The sequence below is a fragment of the Salvelinus alpinus genome, chromosome 5, assembly GCF_045679555.1.
Source record: "Salvelinus alpinus chromosome 5, SLU_Salpinus.1, whole genome shotgun sequence".
In the NCBI taxonomy this organism is placed as follows: Eukaryota; Metazoa; Chordata; class Actinopteri; order Salmoniformes; family Salmonidae; genus Salvelinus; species Salvelinus alpinus.
In genome coordinates, this window is record NC_092090.1 from 20,616,595 (window position 1) to 20,634,433 (window position 17,839).

Consider the following 17,839-nt stretch of genomic DNA (forward strand, 5'->3'; position numbering starts at 1 on the left):
AAATTCCAGGTGTTTTTCTTTTTAAAGCTCTTACACTAAAAGGGCATTGTCATAATTTTCTCGTGTGGAAATATCATTAAAAAACAGGAGAATTGACGGCACTGTCCCTTTAATAACACCCACACGTGAAAATGATTTTGTTCCTGGCCGGGAAAGAGTTTTGCTAAATGGATGGCTGAAACACACACACGTACGTGCACGTACACATGCACGCACATACACACATGCACACACGCAGGCACACATACAGCTGTGAGAGAGAGAGTCAGCCGGGGCTGGAGTAATATCAATAATACACCACAGAAAGGAAATTCACCAGCAAGACTCTCGTCTTGATAACGACATTCCGAGACGTAATGAATCCACTACCGAAAAATAAACAGGAGCCAAACTGTGAATAAACATGGACAACGGCGATAACACAAAACACGCTAAGACACGCTAGGCTAGCCACCATCACTAGCCCAGCCACATGGTCAAAATTACATTACTCCAGATTGTACTCCATATTGCACTTACTATTATCATCCTGCGCCAGGGTTTTGGGTTTCCCCTTTGAACAGAGCTGTGAAATCCATGCTAATGATTGACACTGAGAGATTGGCTAGCGACAACGCTAGCGCTAATGCTATCGCCTGCAAGGATCTAATGGAGTCCAATTTGTGAAGGACTGGTGCCTGTGGCTGCCAGGGCAGTTTGCATGGCGGAATCAAAGATGGATAGCATCCAAGGGCCTCAAAATTGTGTTATAGGGGCCTCTGTAGAAGATTGACAATACACCACCCTTGCAGTAACACACAAACACTGCAGACTAACACACTCAATTGTGGTGTAATAGGGGCCACTGTAGAAGACTGACAACACACTCCAAGCTTGCACAGTAACACACAAATACACTGTAGACTAACACACACACTTGTGGTGTATCAACAACACACTACACCCAAACACACCCACTACACCAAGGGTAACCTACTGTAAAGTGTAGGTCTTATGGCCCCAGTGCAATACCATGAACCCATGGTAGAATCCACCCAAACCAAGATAACAGTCACAACAGAGTCAGCTAACATTACACGTTAGAGGTCGACCGATTAATCGGAATGGCCGATTAATTAGGGCCGATTTCAAGTTTTCATAACATAATATATATATTTTTTTACACCTTTATTTAACTAGGCAAGTCAGTTAAGAACACATTCTGATTTTCAATGACGGCCTAGGAACGTTGGGTTAACTGCCTTGTTCAGGGGCAGAACGACAGATTTTTACCTTGTCAGCTCGGGGATTCGTTTTTGCAACCTTCCGGTTACTAGTCCAACGCTCTAACCACCTGCCTTACATTGCACTCCACGAGGAGCCTGCGTGGATGGCTGACTACCTGTTACGCGAGGGCAGCAAGAAGCCAAGGTAAGTTGCTAGCTAGAATTAAACTTATAAAAAACAATCAATCTTCACATAATCACTAGTTAACTACACATGGTTGATGATATTACTAGTTTATCTAGCGTGTCCTATGTTGCATATAATCGATGCGGTGTTAATTTCTCATCGAATCACAGCCTACTTCGCCAAACGGGTAATGATTTAGCACTGTCGTTGCACCAAACCTAACCATAAATATCAATGCCTTTCTTTAAAATCAATACACAAGCATATATTTTTAAACCTGCATATTTAGTTAATATTGCCTGCTAACATGAACTTCTTATAATTAGGGAAATTGTGTCACTTCTCTTGCGTTCCGTGCAAGCAGTCAGGGTATATGCAGCAGTTTGGGCCTCCTGGCTCATGGCAAACTGTGTGAAGTCCATTTATTCCTAACAAAGACCGTAATTAATTTGCCAGAATTGTACATAATTATGACATAACATTGAAGGTTGTACAATGTAACAGCAATATTTAGACTTAGGGATGCCACCCGTTAGGTAAAATACAGAACGGTTCCGTATTTCACTGAAAGAATAAACGTTTTATTTTCGAAATGATAGTTTCCGGATTCGACCATATTAATGACCAAAGGCTCGTATTTCTGTGTGTTATTATGTTATAATTAAGTCTATGATTTGATATTTGATAGAGCAGTCTGGCTGAGCGGTGGTAGACAGCAGCAGGCTCGTACGCATTCATTCAAACAGCACTTTCGTGCATTTTGCCAGCAGCTCTTCGCAATGCTTCAAGCATTGAGCTGTTAATGACTTCAAGCCTATCAACTCCCGAGATTAGGCTGGTGTAACCGATGTGACATGGTTAGCTAGTTAACGGGGTGTGCGCTAATAGCGTTTCAATCAGTGACGTCACTCGCTCTGAGACTTGGAGTAGTTGTTCCCCTTGCTCTGCAAGGGCCGCGGCTTTTGTGGAGCGATGGGTAACGATGCTTCGAGGGTGGCTGTTGTTGATGTGTTCCTGGTTCGAGCCCAGGTAGGGGCGAAGAGAGGGACGGAAGCTATACTGTTACACTGGCAATACTAAAGTGCCTATAAGGACATCCAATAGTCAAAGGTATATGAAATACAAATGCTATAGAGAGAAATAGTCCTATAATTCCTATAATAACTACAACCTAAAACTTCTTACCTGGGAATATTGAAGACTCCTGTTAAAAGGAACCACCAGCTTTCACATGTTCTCATGTTCTGAGCAAGGAACTTAAACTTTAGCTTTTTTACATGGCACATATTGCACTTTTACTTTCTTCTCCAAAACTTTGTTTTTGCATTATTTAAACCAAATTGAACATGTTTCATTATTTATTTGAGGCTAAATTGATTTGATTGATGTATTATATTAAGTTAAAATAAGTGTTCATTCAGTATTGTTGTAATTGTCATTATTACAAATAAATAAATAAATAAATTGGCCGATTAATCGGTATCGGCTTTTTTGGTCCTCCAATAATCGGTATCGCCGTTGAAAAATCATAATCGGTCGACCTCTAGTACACGTGATGTTTCTGTGAACTGCTAAATCTTCTCATCAGTGAGTTTCCTCCCATGTTGAGAGGAAAAGAGGTAGAGAGGAAGGGAGAGGTTGACATGTTGAGAGAAAAAGTGGGAGGGAGGGAGGAAGGGAGAGGTTGACATGTTGAGAGAAAAAGTGGGAGGGAGAGGTTGACATGTTGAGAGAAAAGTGGGAGGGAGAGGTTGACATGTTGAGAGAAAAGTGGGAGGGAGGGAGGGAGAGATTGACATGTTGAGAGAAAAAGTGTGAGGGAGAGGTTGACATGTTGAGAGAAAAGTGGGAGGGACGGAGGGATGGAGAGGTTGACATGTTGAGAGAAAAAGAGGGAGGGAGGGAGGGGTTGACATAGGGAGATTCACGCAGGGACTGCTGTGAAAACCTGCATTAATGGATAATAACAACAAGTTAACATACTATTCCCTCTATAACACACACAGCATCTCCCTCGGGGATTTCCATGGTTTTTATTGTGAAAGCCATTTCTCCTTTGTGCCTTTATCACAGCATACAGTGACACCTCTACAACACTCCATCTACTCCCAAATCTACCCCTGTCCATTTCCTCTTCCTGTTGACCTCCCAGGTGACTTCCTGTCATCCCTCAGCCTGTTGTTTGTAACAGACAGCTGTTCAAACACAATGTGGTTACTGTGTGCCCCCTTAACCCCTCTGTATCCAAACAGGAGCCATGGGAACACCACTCCCACCCCACCCTCCTCTGCCTACAGGACAGCTACAGTCTCTAGGACACATACTGTATATCCTTCACTGCATTGCAATGAAAAGCTCTCTGGTACGACCACGCGGATACCTGCTCACCAGAAAGTAGTCTTCAAAGAAAACGCCATAAGCCATCTTGATCATGTTGCCAACACACATTCATATTTTCTCTAGCAAGGAAAATATAGAGAGAAGGAAAGAAGCAGAGAGAGATAAATGAAAGAAAGAGAGAAGGGGAGAAGAGAGAGAGGGAGAGAAAGAGAAGGGGAGAAGAGAGAGAGGGGGGGAGTGGGAGAGTATTTTCGTTAGCAGTGCTAATACCCTCGGAGTGTCTTGAGTCTCCCTCCACTACAGAGAGAAGGTGTTGATCTCAGGAAGGCTCCAAGAAGAATACCCTGTGATTACGTAGCTGTTACCCCAACACCATCGTCAGTGGGAGATAACAGCCATGTGCCCTTCTATTCTTCTATTCCTGAGTCTACACACACACACACACACACACACACACACACACACACACACACACACACACACACACACACACACACACACACACACACACACACACACACACACACACAGTCTTCTCACTATTTTCTGTTGCCAATGAACACAACAACAAAGTGTTGACCTGTTGACCTGAGCTAAATCTGTCAAAATGGATGCCTGACTAACAGCACAATACCAGTAGTGAACTTCTGTACTCAGTAACCTCTGGAGTCTGAGGCAGAGAGAGAGAAAGAGGGGGAGGGAGAGAGAGAGATACAGGAAAGACAAAGACAGAGACAGGAAAGAGATTACAGAGAGAGAGAAAGGGGGGATAGAGAGATAGAGACAGAGAGAAAGAGGGGGAGGGAGAGATACAGGAAAGACAAAGACAGAGACAGGAAAGAGGTTACAGAGAGAGAACGGGGGGATAGAGAGATAGAGACAGAGAGAAAGAGGGGTAGGGAGATACAGGAAAGACAAAGACAGAGACAGGAAAGAGGTTACAGAGAGGGATAGAGAGATAGAGACAGAGAGAAAGAGTGACACTGAAAGAAGGAGAGAGAGATGGAGAGAGCGATCAAGAGAAAGAGTGACACTGAAAGAAGGAGAGAGAGAAGGAGAGAGAGATCAAGAGAAAGAGTGACACTGAAATAAGGAGAGAGAGATGGAGAGAAAGCCAGAAATTTAAGAGAAGGAAAGCAGAGCTCTAAGTCTTACAGCACCTCTAGAAAACCACGGCAACAATAAAAGCTAATCAAGCGTGAGTCTAATCCCACATCTGCTTGTCATAATCCAGGCGGACACCCAGCCAAGCATGGACCTACTAACTACAGCCCCCATAACTCCCCACCCTTCCCTAACTACAGCCCCCATAACCCCCCACCCTACTAATCCTCATTTGACCTGACTGACTGGCTATCTGGCTGGCTGACTCTACTGTCCAATGCCCAAAACATTCCACCACCAAGTTTTATCTCTCCCTCACGCCTCAACAGAAAAACACTTTCAGCGGACATCCTCCATTGAGTTTACATTATAGTACAGGTCAGGAGTAGATTAACAGCGGGCCAAACAGAGATTCAAAGATTTTGTATCAGTCATGAATCCCGTCAAAAATGGAGACTAACAATGAGTCCAAGACGGTATGGGTCTCATACGTTGACCGGCAACAGACCATCCGCCATCAGTCCGTTTTTTTTTTTTTTAGGGAAAAAGTTTAAATTAGTTAATCTTTTGAAGGATAAATAGATGCCCTCTTCAATTACTGCAGTGGGCTAAATCTGGGCCACACAGAGAGATTATTAGTAGTGTTAAGCAAATCTACTTTGAAACAAAAGTATACACCTCACACACATGGTTATGGACTTATAATTTTAAAAAAAGATATAGAGCTGAAATGAATAACATCCCAATATTATACTTTATATAGATCACAGAAGACTGAAATATAACAAAACTGTTTGACATTGACACACCAGATTTGTCGTAAAAAAAAAGTATCTTCAATAATTATGACATGGTGAAAAAGTAATAACATTCCACCCATGAGGCCAAAGAGGGCGCTTTTGGTCATTGACTGCAGGAAAGGGCTACTCTGGGTCCGGGAAAACAGCGTTTAGGGGAGAAAGAGAAGTGTTTTGAGGTCTAACTCACAAATCACTGCAGCATTCTGGAGGCCGGTGCTCTGACCGAGCAAGCTGTGTCCCTTGCTCCTGTCAGCAGCAGTATTTACAGCGACACGTGATCACAAATGTGGTGAAATCAGCACTTTTAAGAGACTTTAAGGAGTTTAGCACGTCGTTTTCTGCAGTTAACTCATTATTGGGGCGATATGCAGCTAACAGAGAGGCACAGTTGGAGTGTGTGTGTGTGTGTGTGTGTGTGTGTGTGTGTGTGTGTGTGTGTGTGTGTGTGTGTGTGTGTGTGTGTGTGTGTGTGTGTGTGTGTGTGTGTGTGTGTGTGTGTGTGTGTGTGTGAGAGATAAAGTGGGGGAATGGACAACTGATATATCATGGAGACATGAACTCAACAGAATTACAAATAAACCTGGACATGCTATCTGCTAAAGCACTCAGCTGATATAATGTGTTCCCCTCCATCTGTTCCCTAGGAGACCCTCTCTCTCTCTCTCTCTCGTGGTCACTCTCTCCCGCTCTCTCCCTCTCTTGCTGTCTCTCTCACGCTCTCTCACCCTCGGTCTCTCTCGCTCCCACACAGGGCCTGTGTGAGCCTCTGTTCCACTGGTCACAGAGGGAGGCTAAGCCACAGGTGTGGCTGGTGAAAGACCTCTGGCAGCTGTGTGTGAGAGAAAGAGAGAAGAGAGAGAGGGAAAGAGAGAAGGAGAGAGAGAGGGGAAGCCTACCTGCGTGTATGTGCCTGCCTACGTGAGTATGCATCCGTGTGTGTGTGTGTGTGTGTGTGTGTGTGTGTGTGTGTGTGTGTGTGTGTGTGTGTGTGTGTGTGTGTGTGTGTGTGTGTGTGTGTGTGTGTGTGTGTGTGTGTGTGTGTGTGTGTGTGTGTGTGTGTGTGTGTGTGTGTGTGTTTGTGTGCGTAGGTGTACACCCCTGATTTTTCTAGCCCAAAATTCCCAAATGTCCCCACTTCTCTGTCACACCCTTTCAATATGCATCTATCCATATTATTATTTTTTATTTAACATTTAGGGACATATTGAGACCTAGGTCTCTTTTGCAAATGCGCACCGTATTTACAACAACACATTATACCCAAACTATATACTGTAAATACACATTAAAATACAGTCATGGGAAGCACAAATAAAACATCAGAAATCACAGAGAATAAAAGACATTCCTCCACAATAAGTCAGCACGGCACCAGAACATCAAGATGAAATGTATTTTGAATTTTGTTCCAGCAGTACGGTGCATTAACACTAAAAGCAGATTTACCCAGCTCTGTGGAGACCCTAGGAACCTCAAGAGTTAACCAATCCCATGAACGGGTTAGGCAACTCGGGTGTCTATACTTCAAAAGTAAAGTTAGATAAGACGGAAGTTTATGACGTTGGGCCTTGTAAACAAAAAGGGAGTAATGTAGAGACCTACGGGTCTTTAGCGAAGTCCAGCCAACCTTTTGATACAGGATGCAGTGATGAGTATTAAAACCTTCACCTGTAACAAAACAAAGGGCACTACGGTAGATGCTATCCAAAGGTTTAAGTGTAGTAGCAGCTGCATAAACAAGAACAGATAAAAAGGTTGACTGAATGATCTGCTTCCTACTGCTTAGAGAAAGGCCCCATCTGTTTCTGTAGAAAAAGTCTACTTTAAATCTTAGCTTCTTAACCAGCTCATCTATGTTTTTAAAATGTCAAAGACATAAGTATTTATATGCGGGAACACGTTTGATTGGAGAACCATCTAATGAGTAAACATGCAGGTCATCTGAAACATTCTGAGAGAGTTTCAAAACAGCATGTATTTAGTGTTCTCCATATCAAGTTTTAAATCAGCAAGGGATTCCTGCATAGCTCTAAAAGCTGACTGTAGTTTAGACACAGCCAGATCAACAGCCAGATCAACAGCCAGATCAACAGTCAGATCAACAGCCAGATCAACAGCCAGATCAACAGCCAGATCAACAGCCAGATCAACAGCCAGATCAACAGCCAGATCAACAGTCAGATCAACAGCCAGATCGACAGCCAGATCGACAGTCAGATCAACAGCCAGATCAACAGTCAGATCAACAGTCAGATCAACAGCCAGATCAACAGTCAGATCAACAGCCAGATCAAGTCAGGTAGATCAACAGCCAGATCAACAGCCAGATCAACAGCCAGATCAACAGTCAGATCAACAGTCAGATCAACAGCCAGATCAACAGTCAGATCAACAGCCAGATCAAGTCAGGTAGATCAACAGCCAGATCGACAGTCAGATCAACAGCCAGATCAACAGTCAGATCAACAGTCAGATCAACAGCCAGATCAACAGTCAGATCAACAGCCAGATCAAGTCAGGTAGATCAACAGCCAGATCAACAGCCAGATCAACAGTCAGATCAACAGCCAGATCAACAGTCAGATCAACAGCCAGATCAAGTCAGGTAGATCAACAGCCAGATCAACAGCCAGATCAACAGCCAGATCAACAGTCAGATCAACAGTCAGATCAACAGCCAGATCAAGTCAGGCAGTAGCAGACGTAATACTATCATCTGCATATAGATGAAGTTCACCATTTTCAACAGATTGACCAATGGTGTGTATATACAGTAAATAGTGAAGAGAGCAGGTCCCAAAATCAACCCCTGTGGTACACCTTCAAGTACTTCAAGAAATTCAGACTTAACCCCATCAATCACAACAGCCTGAGTTCTGTCACTAAGATAATCATGAAACCATGAACAGGCGACAGAGCTCAGGCCTACTGAGGACAACTTAGAAAATAGCATGATCAACAGTATCAAAAGTGTTTGACGGGTCCACAAGCAAAGCAGCACATTTCATTGTAGTGTGTAAAGCATTGACAAGATCATTAACTACCAAAGTGGTTGCTGTAATAGTGCTCTGTCCAGGCCTGAACCCTGATTGGTTAACATTCAAAATTCATTTCTCAGACAAAAAAGAGCAAAGTTGTACATTTACCAAGGATTCAATAATATTATCTATAAAAGGAAGCCTTGAAATGGGGTGATAATAATTAAGATCACTACTATCCCGTCCTTATGGAGTGGCAGCACAAGAGCTGATATCAATAGTTTTGGAATATTTCCTGATAACAAAAGCACAAGAGCTGATATCAATAGTTTTGGAATATTTCCTGATAACAATGTTAAATAAAAAATGGGGGTTATTGAGCCAACAATGATGGGCGCTGCACACTTAAACAGACCAGGATCCAATTGGTTGGCCTCTTTGGATTTCTTGTTGTCTATTGCATCCATGTGTGTGTCTGTGTGTGTCCATGCGTGCAGGTGTGTGTGTGTGTGTGTGTGTCAGGGCCGTGGTCACTAAGAGGTTAGGCACCAGATTCAGGGTCTAATTGTATGAGCAGATGAGTGAGAGGGCTGGGAACTAGGAGAGAGCCTTAGCAGACACACCTGTCCTCACGACACTGGTGGCTTTCATTGTTCTGACTTACTACCCACGCAACGGCTCCACATGTTACACTCACATACAGACAGAAATGAAATGCAGGACCTATAAGACAGACAGGTCTTTTAGAAACCAGACAATTACAAGTGCTGTAAAGGGGCCCTACATTGTGCTATTGGGAAAAGTGAATCAACACTAGAGAGGAGACTCAAAGTTATTCTAATCTCCATGGGTCATTCCCTTTACTCCATACAGACAACATGTAAATACAAAATACCAGCATGTTATACAAACAAATCATAAAACAGACTTCAAACTCTATTTTGGTCTCCTGTAGAAGCCTAAAGCAGCGTGTCCAACATCACAGTCAACTGGCAGATTCAGGTTTCAGTGTGCTCCATCTGTATTCAAACACTAGCTTACTACATGTTAACTAGCAAGCCTTGGCTGTGTGCCAAATGGCACCCTATTTTATAAAGTGCACTACTTTTGACCAGAGTCCCATTTGGGATGCATCCCTTATCCTACAAAAAGGCCTCACCACTCAGTGGCAGAGCCCAACAGATCTCTGTTATCACCTGGCCCTCGGCAGCCTGTTGTGTGTGTGTGTGTGTGTGTGTGTGTGTGTGTGTGTGTGTGTGTGTGTGTGTGTGTGTGTGTGTGTGTGTGTGTGTGTGTGTGTGTGTGTGTGTGTGTGTGTGTGTGTGTGTGTGTGTGTGTGTGTGTGTGTGTGTGTGTGTGTGTGTGTGTGTGTGTATTAGACACCACTACAACCCACTACTATAATCACTATATATATCAACCTTAGGGCTTTAGAGGGTTGATCCTCGTAAAGAGAGGTGACATTCAATTCAGCTGGCTCCAAATAGACACAAAGCCAGGCAGACGAACATCCTCCAACTGTCCCATAGCTATGTACTACACACATCTACAATAATAGCCACACACCTGTATAGGCTGGAATACCCAGGAACAAGAGCTTCGAGATGTGACCATGTGTGTGTCCCAAACGGTACCGTTTTCCCTATATAGTGGACTACTTAGTAGTGTAAACTATATCGTGCACTACTTAGTAGTGTAAACTACATAGGGAACGGAGTGTCATTTGGAAGAGAGGCACACCCCCACATAGTTGACAAGGTGCAGACTATATACTGACCATCAATTTGAAAAAACAAAGAAAGTGAGACACTCTACGGGTGAATCTTGTCTTTGCTTGATTTCTCACATCCTTGTCTCCTTTTCAAAACACAGTGGAGGAGAAGATCTGACCCACTGGGCAAAAACTGGTTGAATCAACGTTGTTTCTACATCATTTCAACCCAAAATTGCAATGTGATGATGTTTAATCAACCTGATTGGATTTGTAGGGAATTTCATCATTTTTTCACCCAACTTTTAACCTAAATACACTGACAGTAAATTTTCACATTGAATTCACGTTAGTTGACAACTCAACCAAATGTAAATCAAAAGTAGACGTTGAACTGACATCTGTGCCCAGTGCGGAGGTTCCTCCCCTCACACCTTCTCCTCCAACATGCTTTGAGAAGGAGGTGAGGACATCAGACATCAGAATGAAGGGGAATACAACTGAGATGCACCCTTCATCACTCCCAATCATTTATAACAGAACCAACGTTCTGGAACCCGGGGCCTTCTTCAGGGTTGAACAAGCAACCTTCACATAAAATATCACATAAGTGAAGGTTTGATCACACTTTACATTAAGTTTACGACTCCACAGTGGGTGGCCTCACCATCCCTACCCACCATTTCAGAAACACTGTGCCATATCAAATAGAATCAAACGCATATTTAAATGCCACCATGTGAATGGTACAGTACCTGTGCAGTCGAGTAGAGCAGAGAGAGAGCTAGCCCAGTCTCCCAGAGCAGGAACAGGAGTGGTTTCATCTTAGCTCCGCGGTTAAACGTGCTGTTATGTGTTGGTGAGGTGCAGCCTGGGATAGGGAGGACATGTTTATTAGGAATCAGATTATTATGGCCAGTCTAATACCTACACAATACAGTGATGTTGCAAAAACAGTGTCAAGACGGGGAGAGGAAGGCAAAAACACAGAAGGTGCACCGCTCTTCCCATCAAATCAAAATATTATTATGGCCAGTCTAATACCTACACAATACATTGATGTTGCAAAAACGTGTATGAAAATACAGGAATAGGCTATCAGCTGTCACCGATGATAAAGTTAGATTGTATAAATTAGCCTAAATAGAAGGAATCAGATTGAGATTGAATGTATAGAGATATTGGCATATGTGCGTCTGTAAACTACTATGAATGACACTAGGTAGGTAGTTTCTTTGGGTATCAGGGTTCAATATTGCATGAATGTGATTATAACGATGTACTGAAAAGCTGATGGATAACTGACACATGTAACAGCACAACAGCTACATGGATGGAGAAGCACTTCCCTCCGCTGGAAAAAGCATTGGCCAATTATTGATTTCTAGCAAATTCATTCTACTTGTCAGATAGGCTCCCGCTTTCTCGAAAGTTCATTCTAGACAGTGAAGGATGCTCCCGCAGGGTAAGGGTAGCTCTAATGGTACAGTTCAGCGATGTCTACGGCAGTAGAGTAGGCAGTTCACGTGTCTATAAAACGTATTTAAAATAATAACGATATTGACAACAGCGACAGAGAATGTCTACCGTGTCAAAAAAGATGACGCGGCGCATTTCTAAATGTAAATGGTGTTCTGTAAACATAAAATGCCAGAACAACAACAATATTTAGGCTGAAATAATCAACTTGCACTTGGTAAAACTGATTCTGTGGCGCGATAGAGACCATTCACAGACACCAAATATTTCAGACATTTGGACAGAATGACAGTACGATGGTACAAATATATAATGTTACCTTCTTTCGGAAGAATGCGCTGCGCTCATGAACAGATCAACACATCCCACTGATTCCTCAAACCTGATTTCCACACGACACTCCCCGATTTCAGAACTGCAACCAAAACTCGCAGTCAAATATTATGTATCAAATCGATAAACAACTAATTCGCACACAGAAACTAAATATTCTGTTGTGCTGTGGCCTACTACGGAGTCACAATAAAAGTCTGAATTCTCTCCCTCTTTCTCTCGCTCTAAACGTAGCGCGACTGGGCAGTAGCGATATGGAGCTCAAATAATGAAGGGACAAAGTTAGAACGCTGCGCAGCTGATTGCCGCCCGTCCCATCGCCAATATGGATTTGAGAATCGGCTACAGGAGAATAGGGGTACGTGATTATGCTAAATGTGTTCGAGCTTCACGTTTATTCAGTAGATTTCAACATCGTTATCATCATCATGATGATCATAATATTCATCTTCGTCACATTAATAAAACTATAATAACAACAATCATCCTCCTCACCATCATCATCATTCAGATCATTATCCTAATAATCATCATGATCATCATACTCATGATTTTCACCATCATCATCATAAACAATCATCATGCAGTCATCATCATCTCATGTATTACAAGGTGCAAACAGTAAAGAATGAAGATAATGGCAATATTATCACTACACCAGTTTCTAACAGTATGTACTGTAACCAGTTCCATGTCATTTTGTTTGCATACCCCCAGCCACATTTTCATTCTGAAACTGATATGACGTTTCAAGACCTCCCTAATAAACTTGTGTGTCACTGTCACACTCGGATTTTGGGCCTTTAATCAACCCAGATAGGCAAACTCCAGCACAGTTTTGTCTACGTCTAAAATGACACCCTATCTCCTATATAGAACACCACTTCTGACCAGAGCCCTATGAGTCTGGGCTAAAAGTAGTAGGGAATAGGGTGACATTTTGGACTCATATTATGCTGTTGCTGTCACCGCTGCTCACTCGCCTGGCCCTAATACAGGCACTGTAGAGAAGTGGTGTATTACAGCTATCACTCAACATGCCCTTTGGAGTGGCAGATCAAAGTGCCTATTACAACATGCCGGGGGGGTTCTCCTTTATTATGAGGTGAGGAATAGATGTTGGCAAAGCATAGGGGAGATACAGGGGGAGATAGAGCAGTGAGAGGTGGAGGGAGAGATGAGAGAGTGAGACGAGTGAGGGTAGTGAGAGACGAGAGAGAGAGGGCAGTGAGAGGGGGAGGGAGAGATGAGAGAGTGAGACGAGTGAGGGTAGTGAGAGACGAGAGAGAGAGGGCAGTGAGAGGGGGAGGGAGAGATGAGAGCGAGGGCTTTGACATGGATGAACTGGGATATTACAAACTCACTTGACTTTCAACCAATGATCCTATTGTCTTTGTAACTCTGGCGTGCTTACCTGTAACCTCACAGCTAGGATAGATAGGGGGATGGATGGATGGACCGACGGACAAATGGATCAATGGATGGGTAGGTGGATGGACAGATGGACAGACGGATGGATCAAATGGATTGGTAGGTGGATGAATGGATGATTCCACCCCCTGCGCAACCCAATTGAATGCCTGGGTACAGTACAGTACAGGTGCCCCTTTAGTATTGACCCTAGGTATCATAGTCAGGAGGTAGTCAGCTTGCCAGTAATTGAGGGGTCAGGAATAAAGGCTGAGACAGAATCGGGGGCTTTTGTCTGAACTAGGACATTACAAACCATCTGTTCCTATACTGTATTGGGCTTGCCACAGTTTTTGTGGTATGCTTTTCTAGTTTTTGTGCGAGTCATTCTACTAAGATCACAGCCGGTGCAGGGGGACAATCTGAAACACACTTTCTCCTTTACACTCGATTGCTGCAGGGGTATTTTCTGGAGATTTGTCTCCCTCTGCTGTTTGATTAACCAAATGACCCAGAATTTTCCCGCTGTCAAATTATTGTCAAGTGGGACTGTGACTGTTCTCATCCTGTCACAATCTCATAGAAATGATAATGAATGCATAGGTACTATTGAATTGTTTATTGAGTACCGTGGTGTAAGATGTCCAGCAGTGTTTGGAGCTCGAGGCCAGACACACAGTGGGCACACAGTATGTAATGATCAAACACATTTACCGATCTCTTGTCCATTATTAGAACGATCAACTAATGTTTAGAATCGTTATGTTGTGCTTGGTATATGATTAGCTGCGCCACAAAGTCACCACATCAAACTCACCCCAATCCTCATGCTCCTACAGAGCACCACTCGAATACCAGACTTTTATTAAACAGCCATGACAGAATTGAAGTGATATAATCAAATAATGAAAAACAAAGATACTATAAAAGTAAAAATAGTGATATAAATTCTTATTTGGGTTAGTTTATGCAGTTGTGAAATTAGCTAGGTCCATGTTTTCTACAAAAGATGGGAAAAGTTGCCAGATATCATACAGTTGAATTGCAGATCATTTTAAGGAAGTGCATTTTCTCTAGCTTGAGATGACCATGACTTCCTTTATCCAAAATGGCTGACAGTGGTTAGAGCGTTGGACTAGTAACCGGAAGGTTGCAAGATCAAATCCCCGAGCTGACAAGATAAAAATCTGTCGTTCTGCTTCTGAACAAGGCAGTTAAACTCACTGTTCCTAGGTCGTCATTGAAAATAAGAATTTGTTCTTAACTGACTTGTCTAGTTAAATAAAGGTCAAATAAAATAAATATACCTGTCCAGAGGGGCATCCTGTGGTGCCACTCCCAATAATACAACAAAGCAGTGGCCCATTGGTGCAGTTAAAGATGAGGGAGATTATACCTTTTTTTATGAGCATGGCCTTATTTCTATTACAGCATATTGGATGACTGTTATTCATATTCCATTCACCCAGTTCAATGTAACATCGATAGGTTTAGGCTACTACAGGATCCTCTTATTTTCCCTATACCCATCATGAGGTTGCTACAACCTAGCCTGAATCAAAGTTTACAGGTCGATAGTATTTTGAGTAATCTAGGTGACAGACAGCGACACATTCAATACTGACTTTCACACTCTTGCCTGCATCTAGCTGATCTAGGGTGTAAGCATTTGTCTAACAGTTGCAAACGAGAGTTTCTATTGGACAAATTCAGATATGTTTATCCGGTTTCGTCCCATTTGCTTCCGTTTAAGAATCGTTTTTCAAAATAATTGGTGCAATGAATACAGCCCTGATTACACGCAAACACAGTTCACTTTCATAGCAGCCACATACAAACAGCTCATTGTATATATATAATTCCAGATATATAATTCCTTCTCGCATCTATCTATGCGCTCTCCTCTCACTTTTTCCCTTCCCTTGTGGACTTTACATCAGCTGTCTGTGACCAGGCAAAAAAAACTCCCGCTAACCGCTACACACACCCTACATCCATGCCATGTCATAGTCAACATAGCTCGCTCCGCTACAATCATGCAGTACAGTGTACAGTCAGCAGCAAGCAGTTTAGCCGTTACATCCCGGTGCAGTACAGTGTACAGTTTAGCCATTACTCCCCGGTGCAGTACAGTGTACAGTTTAGCCGTTACTCCCCGGTGCAGTACAGTGTACAGTTTAGCCGTTACACCCCGGTGCAGTACAGTGTACAGTTTAGCAGTTACTCCCCAGTGCAGTACAGTGTACAGTTTAGCCATTACACCCCGGTGCAGTACAGTGTACAGTTTAGAAGTTACTCCCCAGTGCAGTACAGTGTACAGTTTAGCCGTTACACCCCGGTGCACGGTGCAGTACAATGTACAGTTTAGCCATTACTCCCCTGTGCAGTACAGTGTACAGTTCAGCCGTTACTCCCCGGTGCAGTACAGTGTACAGTTTAGCCGTTACACCCCGGTGCAGTACAGTGTACAGTTTAGCCGTTACACCCCGGTGCAGTACAGTGTACAGCTTAGCCGTTACACCCCGGTGCAGTACAGTGTACAGTTTAGCCGTTACACCCCGGTGCAGTACAGTGTACAGTTTAGCCGTTACACCCCGGTGCAGTATGGTGTACAGTTTAGCCATTACTCCCCGGTGCAGTACAGTGTACAGTTTAGCCGTTACTCCCCGGTGCAGTACAGTGTACAGTTTAACCATTACACCACGGTGCAGTACAGTGTACAGTTTAGCCGTTACACCCCGGTGCAGTACAGTGTACAGTTTAGCCGTTACACCCCGGTGCAGTACAGTGTACAGTTTAGCCGTTACACCCCGGTGCGGTACAGTGTACAGTTTACCCGTTACACCCCGGTGCAATACAGTGTACAGTTTAGCCGTTACACCCCGGTGCAGTACAGTGTACAGTTCAGCCGTTACACCCCGGTGCAGTACAGTGTACAGTTTAGCCGTTACACCCCGGTGCAGTACATTGTACAGTTCAGCCGTTACACCCTGGTGCAGTACAGTGTACAGTTTAGCCATTACACCCTGGTGCAGTACAGTGTACAGTCAGCAGCTAGCAGTTTATCCGTTACACCCCGGTGCAGTACAGTGTACAGTTTAGCCATTACACCCTGGTGCAGTACAGTGTACAGTTTAGCCGTTACTCCCCAGTGCAGTACAGTGTACAGTTTAGCCATTACACCCTGGTGCAGTACAGTGTACAGTTTAGCCATTACACCCTGGTGCAGTACAGTGTACAGTTTAGCCGTTACACCCCGGTGCAGTACAGTGTACAGTTTAGCCGTTACTCCCCGGTGCAGTACAGTGTACAGTTTAGCCGTTACACCCTGGTGCAGTACAGTGTACAGTTTAGCCGTTACACCCCGGTGCAGTACAGTGTACAGTTTAGCCGTTACACCCCGGTGCAGTACAGTGTACAGTTTAGCCGTTACACCCCGGTGCAGTACAGTGTACAGTTTAGCCATTACTCCCCGGTGCAGTACAGTGTACAGTTTAGCCGTTACTCCCCGGTGCAGTACAGTGTACAGTTTAACCATTACACCACGGTGCAGTACAGTGTACAGTGTAGCCGTTACACCCCGGTGCAGTACAGTGTACAGTTTAGCCGTTACACCCCGGTGCAGTACAGTGTACAGTTTAGCCGTTACACCCCGGTGCGGTACAGTGTACAGTTTAGCCGTTACACCCCGGTGCAGTACAGTGTACAGTTTAGCCGTTACACCCCGGTGCAGTACAGTGTACAGTTCAGCCGTTACACCCCGGTGCAGTACAGTGTACAGTTTAGCCGTTACACCCTGGTGCAGTACAGTGTACAGTTTAGCCGTTACACCCCGGTGCAGTACATTGTACAGTTCAGCCGTTACACCCTGGTGCAGTACAGTGTACAGTTTAGCCATTACACCCTGGTGCAGTACAGTGTACAGTCAGCAGCTAGCAGTTTATCCGTTACACCCCGGTGCAGTACAGTGTACAGTTTAGCCATTACACCCTGGTGCAGTACAGTGTACAGTTTAGCCGTTACTCCCCAGTGCAGTACAGTGTACAGTTTAGCCATTACACCCTGGTGCAGTACAGTGTACAGTTTAGCCGTTACACCCCGGTGCAGTACAGTGTACAGTTTAGCCGTTACTCCCCGGTGCAGTACAGTGTACAGCTTAGCCGTTACACCCCGGTGCAGTACAGTGTACAGTTTAGCCGTTACACCCCGGTGCAGTACAGTGTACAGTTTATCCGTTACACCCCATGCAGTACAGTGTACAGTCAGCAGCAAGCAGTTTAGCCGTTACACCC

General features: G+C 43.9%; 1 protein-coding gene across 2 annotated transcripts in view; it reads right to left on the reverse strand.

Moving 5' to 3' along the window:
- Positions 1-12,459, reverse strand: part of adamtsl3 (ADAMTS-like 3) — a 236,604-nt gene extending 224,145 nt beyond the window's left edge. The window contains exons 1-2 of one of the 2 annotated variants that reach the window (XM_071400865.1): positions 12,124-12,455; positions 11,081-11,196 (exon numbers count right to left, since the gene is read on the reverse strand). In XM_071400865.1, the coding sequence (XP_071256966.1) occupies positions 11,081-11,149 (69 nt within the window). In that variant the 5' untranslated portion in view covers positions 11,150-11,196; positions 12,124-12,455. Of the gene's footprint in view, positions 1-11,080; positions 11,197-12,123 lie in introns of both variants that reach the window. The other variant, XM_071400866.1, reaches the window with a different exon arrangement.
- Positions 12,460-17,839: the final 5,380 nt, after the last annotated feature.